General features: G+C 39.3%; 1 protein-coding gene across 2 annotated transcripts in view; it reads left to right on the forward strand.

The window, feature by feature from the left end:
* Positions 1 to 12,822, forward strand: part of LGR5 (leucine rich repeat containing G protein-coupled receptor 5) — a 91,198-nt gene extending 78,376 nt beyond the window's left edge. For both annotated transcript variants that reach the window (XM_040553328.1, XM_040553337.1), the window contains exons 16-18: positions 4,944 to 5,089; positions 6,084 to 6,167; positions 8,828 to 12,822. In XM_040553328.1, coding sequence (XP_040409262.1) covers positions 4,944 to 5,089; positions 6,084 to 6,167; positions 8,828 to 9,918 — 1,321 coding nt within the window. In that variant the 3' untranslated portion in view covers positions 9,919 to 12,822. The remainder of the gene's footprint in view (positions 1 to 4,943; positions 5,090 to 6,083; positions 6,168 to 8,827) is intronic.
* The last annotated feature ends 1,249 nt before the right edge of the window (positions 12,823 to 14,071 follow it).

Genomic DNA, 14,071 nt, shown 5'->3' on the forward strand with positions numbered 1-14,071 from the left:
TTTTATTATGCTCACTTTTAACTGAAGAACTATGAAGTGTTTTGAAATATTAACCCCAGTACTTGCTTAATATGAGCCACATCTGCTTCCTGGTGATATGTTTCAAAAGCTGTTAAAACAATATTGCTAGCAGCTTAGTGATATCTCCTTCTACTGGACTGTGGTCACAGAACCTCCCTTATATTTAGTGAGAATTCAGTAAATATCAAGAATATACTTCTGAAGTTCCAAAATAATTTGCCATTTTTGTTTCAAGTAGAAATGAACATTATTTCTTTCCTGTAATATTTGATTAAGATAATACTTTACTGTTACTACTTAAATAGTTTGATGCTAATAATTTGCTGATGGATGCTGTATGATAGACAAAGGAAATGATCTCTAGAGATTATTTGAAGCTCTGCCAGTCACTGGATGACCATAGAGAAGTCACAGTACAGAATTTCGCCTCTGACTTCAGGATATTAGGGAGTATCTCCTAAGTCCCTCTGAATTTCTGTTTTAGTTGGAGGATGCCAACTGCAAAATATATTTTTTCCTCATTTTAATGTAAAAGATATTGTAAATTTTGAAACAATTAAACAGTGTGAACATAGAGAATCACAGAATGGTTGAGGTTGGACAGGATCTCTGGAGGTCATCTTGTCCAACCTCCTGCTCAAGCAGGGCCACCTGAAGACAGTTGCCCAGGACCACGTCCAGACAGCCTTTGAAGGTCTCCAAGGAAGGAGACTCCATCCTCATATCCTCACTTGATTTGGCTTTTGCACTGGAGAAGTTCCATAAGTCATAATAGGCAAACAACTCAAGGAGACGTTACTGATGAAAAGGACTGGAGTGTTTGAAGATATGAATAAGGCAGTCATAAGTTGAAGTAGGGAGATGATTTAATGTTTGCATACAGCACTGGAAGGATCCACGCTAGAGTACTTCTGTGATGTTATGTTAATATAAACAGAGAGAAGAGCTGCAAAAATGGTTCAAGGGTTAGGAAACAGTGCCTTAAAAGACTTAATAAACCCAATGTTTGTAGTTTGTCGCAGAGGAGATTGGGCAGTGACTTGATCACAGCATATGAAACTACTTCGTAACACAAATGTTCAAAGCACTAGAGGCCTTACATAAGTCTTCAGATGAGTCTCAGAGGTCAAGAAGCAAGTATCATAAAAAGTTGTGCATGTCTGAGGCTGAGCTTCTGCCAGTTTTTCTTCTCTCACTGACTGCCCTCATGTTGAGGCACATGTCAATTCTAAAATGCCTTAATTTCTTAAAAAGAGTGTAAAGACCAAAAAAAATCAATCATTCCAGACTAGCAAATATATAGTAATATTTATACCACAACCTACTGGCATAAGAAATCCTGCAGTGGTCCTAGAATAATCCATTATTCAACTGAATTGGGTACAAGTCAGATTTTTTATTTTTTTTCCTCAACATTTATGTTTTGTATGATTTTTCCACCAAATTATGTACATTGCTAAAATGCAACTACAGTGTAGTTATTCTGCACAAGTAATTAAAAAGGATGTCAGACAATAGCTTAAGTTTTTTTTAAAAAGTTATTAAAAGTATGATTGATATATCTAGAGCTGATTAACATCTGTAAGAGCACATGATATCCAATCAGGAGAAAGTGGGGTAAAATCCTAACCTGTAGTCTGTAGGACTTCTACATTTTAATGAGGCCAGGACTTCACACAGGATCACTGCACAAACAGTGCATGAAGCACCAAACTTGAACAGAGATCTAAAACAAAATGTAATTTCACCCTTTGTAATTGTTGGAACTAGACATTGGTTACAACATTAAAGACAAATTCCTGTACAAAAGCTGCCTGCTCATCTAAATAGGTCACTGCTGTTCAATACACAAACACATCAAAGAGCTGAGCATCCTCTGCCCCACCTCCAGCAATGGCACAAGAATGCTCACAGAGCCGAGCCCAGCTTGCTATAGCAAGCTACGAGGAAATAAAGTCAGGCTGCCAACCACTCCTTCCTTCTTTATCTGATGCTTTGATTCAGTGCTGTAAAGAATTCAGTGACTAGCTCCGTCCATTGTAATTCTGCATTCCCATTCACCTTTGTGAGGTGGAAAACAACCTTGTATTCTCTGCTGCTTAATCCAAAAACAGAAATAGAGGCATTCCTTGCTGCAGGAAAAAAAAAAATCAGGTGTACAGATACCATCAGTAAGATAAGTAGTATATAAAAATAAATTTAGACAGTGTTTCTACAAGACTTTAATTTGACAAAGTCCAAATCTAATCACCCACATCAAATAAACACTAGCCATAGAAAGGAATGCTTCTGGCACTGTATGGCTGAGAGTTGCCTTTGTATTTTAATGTTAAAAGTAGCTGAAAGGAACTCCTCGGTCACCAGGAAGAGCTGATACTAGTTTCTCTGCATTGCAAAGTATATGTTGTCCAGTGTGTTCTGGATCCCACTCAGTCTGTGCATGTGTGCTTTACACACAAATTCAGAAGTATTTGCCAATTTGGGATCTATATGTATAGCCTAGTAACCCAGGGCGGGTAGGAGTGTGGAGGGGAACTGTTCAGGTTTAACAAAAGATGCTAGAAAGTCCTACAGGGAGGATAAGAAATGGGAATCACAATACAAAAAGGATGTTGAGGTGCTTGAAAACCTCCAGAGGAGGATGACAAAGCTGGTATTGGGGCTGGCAGGCGTGTCCCGTGAGGGCAGGCTGAGGCCTTTGGGCTGCCTGGGCTGGAGACAAGGAGGCTGAGAGGCGACCTCCTGGCTCTCGGCAGCTTCCCGAGGAGGGCAAGCAGCGAGGGAGGTGCCGGCCTCTGTTCCCCGGGACACGTGGGGACGGCACAGAGCTGCGCCAGGGGGGCTTCAGGCTGGGCACGAGGAAAATCTCTTTATGAGGGTGGCCAAACACTGGACCAGGCTTCCTAGGAGGTGGTTGATGCCCCGTGCCTGCCAGTGTTCGAGGGGCGTTTGGACAGTGCCCTCAGTAAGGTGCCTTAACTTATGGCTAGCCCTGAAGTGGTCAGACAGTTGGAATGGATGATCTCTGGTGGTTCCTTCCAACTCAACTATCCTGTTCAAGAACACATTTGCTCTCTTTCCTTGAGCCTAAAATATCCACTAGCTATTCATTTCCACAGCTATATCAATGTGTTCAAAGAAGTCTGACACTGCAAGTTGCAGTCATCACCTTGCAGAACTTTCAGCATTTCTTTTTATAAGGTGTTTTGTGGTTTGTTTTTGTTGGTTTTTGTTTGTGTGTTTGTTTGTCAAAAAAGGGGCATTTCTGTTGGGGATGTGGATTGCTTTTCAACCCAAGTGACTAGGTATGGGTTAGTCTAGTAAGCTAAGGGTTTAGTGATAGTTTATTTAAGGGCTTCTAGGAAATGTTTATCAAAATGTTTAATCAGGATAATCTCCATATTTTAAAAGATGACATGCACAGAAATGAATTAGAAATTACATATTTAAATCTGCTGGCCTGAAGTTGCATGATAGCTAGATCTTGGTCACCTTGAACTTTTATCGGAGTACTTTAAAAACAGCTTATATAACTTCTTGTATTGGGTACAAGAGTACAGATTGTTGTTGCTAATTCCCTACAGAAATATAAGTATATAGAATCTAAATGCCCCCAAATGCACTAACTTAAAAATCACTTCAGAGCTTAGGGTTCACTTTGTTCCACTTTGTACCGAGCTTTTGGCTAGTGCACAAGTCCTATTGGTATTGGGCCTGCTTCAGACAGACTCCCTGCTGGATTTTCCAGGACATTAAAGGTTGCTTGGAACATTCATTATGTTAATTTACATGATCAACCTGTTGAAGGTAACCTGAAAGTAGGATACAGTTCTATTTTATTCTTTTTAAGACAGAATAACCTAGTTACCTATTTATCTCTGAAGCTTTTGGTTTATTGAACTTTTGAAATTAAGATAATTTTTTAGGTTTTACTATGTACTATTGGGGAACTGCATATTAAATATCTCCACTTCCAAAGTACAAAGTGTATCCAAGGAATAGAAGTAGTCTGTAGAAGTTGAACATCTGTAGTTCTTACGTACTACCCCAGAATTTGGACATCCCCGAATGAATGGAATTCAAAACATACAGGAAATCAGCAATTTTCTGGCAATAGAAAACCTCAAAATCTTTGAAACTCGCTCACTCATTCTCAGTTTTGTGTTAGGAATACCAATGATATTAAAGGAGTTAGGAATGAACACGCAGTGTCCTGCAATGACTGTGCTCACTCCTGTGAGAATTAATAAAGTAAAGCCTTTTTTCAGTGACATCTGTTTTCACATATGCTGCATTTGTGATTCATTCCCCTTTCAGTGTAGAATACTGCTTCCTTGGTCTGTGCACAAAAGACAATCTCCTTTTTGCCATTTTACTGTGATAAAATTTGATGTGAAAAGAGAGAGATGAAGTTTGAATCCAAAATTAGATCTCATTTTCCCCAAACTGGAAAAATTATCATTGGGAAGTGAAGTTTTGGTTCTGCCTGTTAAGCAGGTAGGCGCAGTTGTGATGTTGCCCTTTTTTAAAAGAAGCCATTAAGAAAGTAATGTGGAGAAACTGTGGAGTTACACTGTAAAATTATTAAGACATAAAAAAGAAACAGAACTCTTAAGGGTAACATTCAATAAACTGCAATTCATGTTCTACATTCATATCTCCCATGAAAATGCATAAGAAAGCTTCACTGTGCCTTTACTAAAATTACCCTAGAAATCATCTGCATGTCTGATGTGGAATTCTATTTGTGAATCCTCGATTTGTATCATCATGATTGATTTTTACCCTTAAATATTTTGACTTTCAATCATGGCTACTTAATCAAATTAATTTGTGCTAACAATTGAAACTGTGAGCAGTACAATCGAGTAACTCTGGTGCTCTAAACCAGTATCATGGCATGCTTCCTTGTTCTTCTACAGGGTCATGGAAATGCCTTATGCTTATCAGTGCTGTGCCTTTGGAGCTTGTGAGAGCCACTACAAAATCTCCAGCCAATGGAACAAAGATGAGAATAGCAGCATTGATGATTTTCACAGGAGGGATGTTGGGTTGTTACAAATTCAAGGTAATTGTCACCTTTTGCTTTTAAATCTACCTGAAGGCTGTGATTTTTCTAGTAAGCAGTCCGTGATGTTAAATCCAATACTCTTTCGCAGTCACCAAGGCAGTACCTTCCTCTCTCTTGCCTGGTAATATGTCAGTGTTCCCAAGCTTAGCAAATTCATTTTGTCAGGTCTATCTTTCAAAAATCTCACTCACTCTTCCTTCTCTCCAAATAATAACGTGGGAAGTGAAATCTTCCGTTTACTTGAGAGACAGGGAAGTGGTGCTGGTATGTAACCCCATACAATAATAGGGCAGCAAAGATTCAATTCTTGCCAGCTTTGGAAGTAGCAACACCTTGGCTATTGTGCTGTGTACATGTTTCAGGATCTGTCACAGAGCTAGTGTGGCTACTTAGGCATAGCTGCTGGGTTTTTTTCTCAGCACTTCCTGGGTACCAAAGAGCGCATCTGCCCTCAAGAACAGAAGTTCACTGTATTTTTCTTTCCCTTCAGCACAAGGTCTGTTATTTGACCTGTTATGTAAGTGTATACATGCATTTTATATCATCCTGCTGCTTTCTTTGCTATTTCCACTCCTGCAAACCAGTGTGTCTCAGAGTTCAGGGCTAGTCCCAGCAAGAACAGAGCCAAGAATACATAAAGTGATGACACAAGAAACATAAAAGAACCTGGGTTAATTCTTAGTATCTTGGCACAACAGTGGAATTTGTATTTTAAACCCCTTCCTAGGCAGTCATCACACTACAAATTAGGTAATGGAGAATGTACCTTTCTAAAAGTGATTATTTTCAGAGAAGTAATGGTGCCAACTTTTTAAATAATCTTGAGTAAAGTGATTCTAAACCAAGTAAGCATACATCTGCTTCTGCTTACAGTTTGGCAGGCAAAGAGATGAGAACAGGCCTTAAATACCGAAGATGTTTTTGGAGTTTGTACTAAAAGAAATTTTCCTGAAAATTGCAGTATCAAATCTGGGTATTTCCTCCCCCACAGATGAGCGTGACTTTGAAGATTTTCTACTTGACTTTGAAGAAGATTTGAAAGCTCATCATTCAGTGCAATGCTCACCTTCTCCAGGTATGAAACTGCCAAGTACCTAGGAATCTAAGCATAATACTACCAGATATTTGAAATGCAGAACAAACTCTGAATCTGAAACAAGGATAGTAACACTATGTTCTGCAATAATTTGATGAGACTGGATACATTGTACAAAAATACAAAATTCTGCATTGAGGTTCAGAAAAATATTCAGGTACTGAATTCATCTATGAATGTACCAGAAGTTTCGGAGTCCTCTGGCAGATCCTCACTCCAAGCCTCTTACCACAGGAATTGATCCACCTTATCGAGGGAGTGGAAAAGCAAAGGTTCTCTTCTGCCAAGAAACAGATAATAGAACAGAATCTTTGCTCACTCATTCCTTTGCAAAGCTGAAGTAATTCTTCTCAACTTCATTGAGTTATTTTACATTTGAGCTTCTCGAACAGCACACAGTTTAGTTCAATGTCTAGGATGTACCGTACAGTACTATATTAACATACACACAAGGGACTCCCAGCACTGTCATTTTTTTGTAGAATAGTGTATCCCTGTGGAGTAACGTGGTTTTTTGTAAAGTGATTAAATTGGAAACCAATTCCACGGAAAGTTTCCTTTAAGGCAAGGAAATAACTTAGAATGTTGCTTCTAGTTTTAGCATCCTGACTCAGCAAGCGGTTTCCCTAGCCATTCTTAAATTGTAACACATGAACAAAAAAATGCAAGTGACAGCTGGTACTTCAAGACTCACCCCAAGCCAAGATTCTTGTTTATAACAGCAAATAATAAATGAAAAGATGTTATGTCAAGAGAAATAGAAAAGGTAGGAGGCCAAAGAAAGAATTTAGAAGCATTTGACCATCCTGTATTCTCCTATGGCCTCCTTTGGAACTATCGAGTTCACAGAAATGTCCTCATCTTCAAGGTAAGTTATCACCAGACCTAAGAGAAAATCTAGCTTCCATGCTGTTCTTTCAAATGGTATCTTAGAAAAACTTACAAACTGACACAATGGGTGCTTCTGCCTACTGGATGGCAACAACTGTAGTCATATGGAATACATCTCAGCTGATCGGGTTGTGTCTGCATAGACAATCAGAGACCACTGTGGAGGACGTGCTTTGAGGAAGCACAGCTGACTAGTATTAAGATAAATAACGTTTCTCAGACAGCAGAGTATTCAGCTTCAATCACACAGCATATACACCTCAAATCTATGAGAGGACAGCAGGCTTCAGTCATACGGACCTGACTTCAGCCACAGATCATTGGAAACACCTCCAAAAAGGCAGCCCTTACACATACAAATACAGCTTCAATTTTCTATGATTCGGAACACTTTGGGTCACAAACTGTTTGTTGCAGGCTGCTAAGATGATGAAATCAATGAGCCACATAAGCCTTCTCCTCTTACAACCTAGCTCACATATTTGACCTCAAGAGAATACAAAACTGACAATCCAATTTTATTTGGTGCCTATCTTCAAACTACCTTCCCCATTTATCTTCATATCTCACGGATGTGTCATTCTGGAACTGCTGTATCAAACAGTCTATGAAACAATACGTTTCACTTTCTGCAGTGCTCGTTCCTTGCCTGCAGTGTCGCTTAATAGTCAACTTAAACAGAAAAATTTATTTGAATCTTAAATGAAAGATTTAAATATTCCACTATAGGGATATTTTCTCAAATAGGTTAGTCCCAAAAGGTCTGTTTGTAGCCAAACTAAAACATGTCAAGTCTTCTATCATTATTAAAATTCTTCAAGAACCCTGATCTCCTCTAAAAGGTTAGATTTCTCCTCGGAGTCTAAACTGAATCATCTCAGATCATATTGGATCCCTATTCAAACTTGTAGCACTATGGTCCATCCTGCATTTGTCTATGAAGATGGGATATTTAGTAGCCATTACTTCAGTGAGAGTGGTGGAGATGATGGCAGACTTAATGATGACACCCAGATTTCTCTGTCTGTGCAACTTGCCTCTAAGGATCCATTCCAAATTCCTGACAGAAAACATTACAAAATGCATCATGAATTTATTTGGAATGGATTTGTTTAAAAACCCACGTTCTCTTATTCTTTTCAATGCTATATGCGTTAAAGTGCTTTCTTCCTCACACATAGGATATCAAAAAATAGGCCTGGCCTTACACTTGCAAAGGTCAAAGCCATTTAAGTCATATCCTGGAATCATTGTGGATGAAATAGAGAAAATGAAGAGCAAAGCAGTCTTCTGAAAAGACACTGCAAGGGAGACTTGGACCATGTAATGACATGTTATTAGGTAGCCAAAGTGCATCTGTCCATATCCATTACATCACACTTCACCAGGACTCATTAGCACAGCCACCCTTTTCTTTCCTGAGAAATTACCCATGGTATTCATACTGCACGTGTACGACTAGGCAAATATATATATGTATGTGTGTATATATATATTTATGTATGTATATAATATTTGGGTTGAGGAACAAAGACTCGTGTAACATGCATATGAGCAGCACATTATTGAGATCTCTACTACAAAGAAAGAAAATTTTCAGATCCCCTTTTACAATAAAATTCAGTGCTTGATTGTGCTGAGAACTTTTGCAAGAGGCATGAAAGTTGAAGTCTTACAAAGTACAAAATTAATTTTTAGTTTACATGGGTTTCCCTTGCCCTTTTGTTTGTTTGTTTTTGTCTTTTCAGGTCCCTTCAAACCATGTGACCATCTGTTTGGGAGCTGGCTCATCAGAATTGGAGTGTGGACCATAGTGGGTTTGACCTTCATTTGCAACGCACTGGTGACTGCTACAGTTTTCAGATCTCCGTTGTATATGTCCTCCATAAAGCTTCTGATTGGTCTAATAGCTATAGTAAATGCCTTCATGGGCCTTGCCAGTGGAGTACTGGCTAGTGTGGATGCATCAACTTTTGGTAGCTTTGCTCAGTATGGAGCACGGTGGGAAAGTGGAATTGGTTGCCAAATGACTGGTCTTCTCTCCATTTTTGCTTCAGAAGCTTCCATTTTCCTCCTTACCTTAGCCGCACTGGAACGTGCATTCTCTGTAAAGCATGCTACAAAGTTTGAAACAAAATCCTCTATTGTTAGTGTCAAAATTGCCATTTTCTTTTGTTTTATGTTGGCACTTATCATTGCAGTAATACCACTCCTCACTGGGAGCGAGTATGGGGTTTCTCCGCTTTGTTTGCCATTACCATTTGGAGAACCCACTGCTATGGGCTACATGGTAGCACTGGTGTTGCTGAACTCACTTTGTTTTCTGGTAATGACTGTTGCTTACACAAAGCTCTACTGCAGTTTAGAAAAGGGAGAACTAGACAACATTTGGGATTGCTCTATGGTCAAACATATAGCCTTGCTACTTTTTACTAATTGCATTCTTTATTGCCCTGTGGCCTTCTTATCTTTTTCCTCCTTACTAAACCTCACTTTTATCAGCCCAGAAGTGATAAAGTCAATACTGCTAGTGATTGTCCCACTGCCTGCGTGTCTAAACCCACTCCTTTATATACTTTTCAATCCACACTTCAAGGAGGACTTGGGAAGTTTGCGAAAGCAAACATTGTTATGGAGGAGATCAAAACATGCTAGTCTGATCTCTGTGAATTCAGAAGACATAGAAAAACAATCTTGTGACTCAACACAAGCATTGGTAACCTTCACAAGTGCTAGCATATCATATGACATGCCTACCAGCAATTCACTAATGCCATCATCTTATCAAATGACAGAAAGCTGCAATCTTTCATCAGTAGCATTTGTTCCATGTCGCTAGTTTCAGTGGCAATGCAGAAAATATCAATGTTTACAAATTATTTAATCCCAAAAATAAGTATGGGTGTGCGTCTACAACCTAGAGAATGCCTCTGAATTATTTTTACATGCATCACAAAACAGATGATGACAAAAGTTGCAGCAGGCTGAAAATCCAATACTTGAGCCTTCACGGCCTGTCTCCGAAATGCTGGAATGAAGAGAGAAACTGAAAGCTGTTGCGGTTTGTGCAGTTGTGTTGGCTGCTCTCTTTTAAAGTAGCACCACTCAGAAAAGGCAGTTGGTCAAGAGCAAAAATACCATGTTAAATTGGTAAGCTTTTTCTTCACCTGGCACAGTTTGTTTCAGGGGTTAGGTTTTTGTTTCTGTTTTCCTGTTTATTATAAGTCGAACTTAATAATAGATATTCAGTGTCAAGATTGTTTTTATAAGCATCCGTGTGTGGCCCTCATTCAGCAGGGTATCTAAGTGGAAAAGTATTCCTGTTGGAAGTCCTAAAGGTTTCTGCAGAATAGACTTTGATGAAGCTCCATGTTCAGCTGATAGAATTCATTTAACAGTTTACCTGCTCTTAGGATTGGATTGGATCTTGGATTTTTTTAGATGTCAGATGACTTGACATTTTTAATTGTCAGTCAAAACCACAAAAATAATATGGTAGGAAGGAAATTAATTAAAATCCTGCTGAGCACTTAAAATGTAATCATAAATGGCAAGCCGTTGTCACATGGATATTTTTCTAGTGAGGTTCTGCAGAGCCTGGTCATGAATTGCTAGCATGCCAGCAGAATTACTTCCAGAATTACTGCTGATAAAATTGGTAGGTGAGGGACTCAGAATTTGAGAGTGGGAAATACTACATAGCAAGTCATGAATACAGGAAGACTGGTGTGCTGAGTACAAATAAATGACACCAAAGGCACTCACATAGAAACAATGATTTAAGGTCATTTGTCTAGGAACAAAAACAGTAGTCCTGCTCATAGCACAATTTCTGTCCTGTGAAACAGTGCTTCTAGAAAGCCTCTAGCTCATGGTCCTTAGTGAGATGAAGATTCAGAGGCCACTGCATCCTTTTGGCTAAGGATAGATGAGGGAATATTAAGTAGGAGTGAAGAGGTAGTATGATTTGTGTTCTTAGCGCTGGTACAGGCACTACTGGAATATTTCAGACAGTTCTTGTATTCACACACTGTAAAGAAGACTGGGAAATTGAAAAGGATTTGAAAATCATAAATTTACAAAACAACTTATCAAAGAAGTGACTTGATCACAGTTTATAAGTAGCAGCTTCTGGGAAAAGAAGTTTGAGAGCAGAGGACTAAGTCAAGAGGAGAAGGATCCAGTATGGACCCCTGGAAGTTGATGTTAGGGATATACAACACAGAAATAAAGGTACCAATTGTTGACAGTGATGGTCATTAGCAAGCCAAGCAACTTAGCATGGCTTGGGGTGAACTATCTGTCATCACATATGTATAAATTCAAATTGGATCTATTGTCAAAAAGTTATTGGAGCAGCTATTGGTATTCAGGGATGCCTGATGGCATTAGTTTACGAGTAGGTTAGATTAGATTAACACAGAGTTACTCTCTGGATTTAAATCTATTAATACTTTGCTGAATCAAGGCATTTACATTTAGACATCATGCAATTAGATGAGAAGAAACTTCAAGTCTTTGCCAAGTCTACTGCCAAAATATCTCAGATGACAGAGCTCCCTTCACTTCCCCCAAGATCAGTCTTTGACCTTAGTCAAGCCATCAGAGGACATTCCAGTCATCCTTTTTTAGAGCTGGAACCTTTTGCTCAAGTGAGCTGATCGTTTAAGACACGGAAGTGAAGTTTTTGATTTTTTTTGTTGTTAAAAATAGCTCCCTGAGGAGTAACATTTAATAGCCCAGTAATCACTTCTCGGTTAATGGCCACTCAGCTTCTGGGTGAATGAGACTAATTTCTGAACATTACCAAGGTTAGCCTAGCCCAGTAATTGAGGTAATCAGTTACAGATGATCACGGTTGTTCATCTGTTACTGCATATGTAACTTCCTGGGACTCCAAGAATGGATTTTCACAGTGAAGAATCTGTTGCCAACAATGGATATGCCCTGATTTTCTTGTCCATTCACATTGGCGTATTTTTAGTTTTGCAGTTACAGATGCCATCAGTTGACTTTGGCTGACATGTTCATCTTTCAGGAAAAAAAATGAACCAATGCCGAAATTATGTACGATAAAGTCAGCTGAGTACTTATCTTAATCCTTTATCTCTTGTGGGTTTTGAAGCAGTGCAGCATACAGCTGGAGAACGATGCCTGAAACCACTTTGGATTAAACAGAGGATCAGTCAACCATTGCACAATACCTATTACCATGTTTACTTAGCTTTAATTTAACTTGGGTCCATCTGTGCTGCACTGCTTAATGTCAGTGAAATTCCTTTCAGCTCGCTATATTTAAGAAGTTTGTAAAGTGATTTGAGAAGCAAGATAATGTTATAATTCTAAAGACTAGTTAAAGAAAGCTTCTTTTATCAGAACTTTTTTAGCTTGCAGAAAGTCCTAAAGGCTTTGTGTCTTATTTTTGTAAGCATGTTTGAAATATTTTGATCAAATATTTTAAACTTGAAATTGTTAAAATTCATTTAATAGATTTTTAAAGTAAAATTTGTAAATATAGAACTGTATTTATTATTACAGTGAAATGCAACCACAGTAAAGGACATGAGATTAAGCCCTGTACAGTTTCATATTGATATTTGCTATATTTTCTGCTCATATATATTACTAAATTCATTATCTGTAAATAATATAATGTAAATGTGTAGTGATTGTAAATAGATGACATGCTTTCTTTTCTATCAGTGTTCCAAACATATGTAAGTTGTAATAAAATGTGACTACCAGTAAAGAGCATTTAATCAGGGCCTAACACCTCACAAAATGGTGTGCATCCTCAATTAGTCCTTCCCAAGTTATTCTAATACTTACACTAACCGCCCCAAATGTCCAGAATTCTTGGTGAAGTATAAATTACAGGTCGTGGGTTCTCATTAGGTGCCCTGGGGAGCAAAAAAAAAAAAGACGAATAGTGTTTCATTTCAACATAGACTGTCTTTTACAAAAAACATTACTCGTAGACCCTTACGAACAGATTCTGCTCCCTGCACGTCCTAGTTTTCAGTGACAATTTCTCACAACTGCCGCACAAGAGACTCTCACCTCAGACCCGTGTGACACAATGGATGTGCACGAGTACTCAGAAAGTGCAGTCAGGCATTGGGACGGATTGCCCAGGGAGGTGGTGGAGTCACCATCCCCAGGGGTGTTCAAGGAAAGGTTGGACGTGGTGCTCAGGGACATGGTTTAGTGGGTGACATTGGTGGTAGCGGGATGGTTGGACCAGATGATCCTGGAGGGCTTTTCCAACCTCAATGACTCTATGAGTTACCCAGCAGATTTCAGGTCACAGTGGACCACAGGAGAGATGAAGGTCTGCTGCACAAGGCTGCTGCTGGCAGTATATGCCAGACAACGAATTCTCCCATGTGCCTTTTCATTTTCTCTCCAACGCTGTATGTGGCAGACAGAGCTGGTCGGGGGATTACCAAACAGCTGGCAAAGTTCAGATGATACACAGCAGAGAGGCAGTGGCAGCATCACATACAAAACGCATGGCACGCAGGTGCCGAGGGTAAGTGTAGGGTGCAGCACAAGCATGGGACTGGCAAGAGTCGGGTAGCTCAGGCTGCACCAGAGCTTGCGGCTCAGTTGAATTAAAGACAGGCAGCAGCTAAACAGTCAAGGTCTAGGTACATCTAGGTGTCGAGGAAGGGCAAGGCAGTGGATGCATTCTTGTTGGGAGGGACCACAGCACAGAGCAGTTAGTTATATGTGCTTGGCTTTTCAGAGATCATGAGCCTGGGTCCCTTCTGTGAAGAACCTGAAAGAGGTGAAACACCAATGAAGGACAAATGCTGAGAAAGCAAACAATCGTTTAGGCAGGAATTCAATCCACATGGGAAGTAACAAGCTACAAAGATAAAAAAAAAAAAAAAAAGAATTAAAACGATCACAGATGAAAATAGGTTTTAGCAGGGGGTGTGCAGGTTCTCAGCACAAATGAGAAAGGCAGAGTGGGTGGGGTCAGTGCA

Source organism: Cygnus olor, chromosome 1 (assembly GCF_009769625.2).
Source record: "Cygnus olor isolate bCygOlo1 chromosome 1, bCygOlo1.pri.v2, whole genome shotgun sequence".
Lineage (NCBI taxonomy): Eukaryota > Metazoa > Chordata > Aves > Anseriformes > Anatidae > Cygnus > Cygnus olor.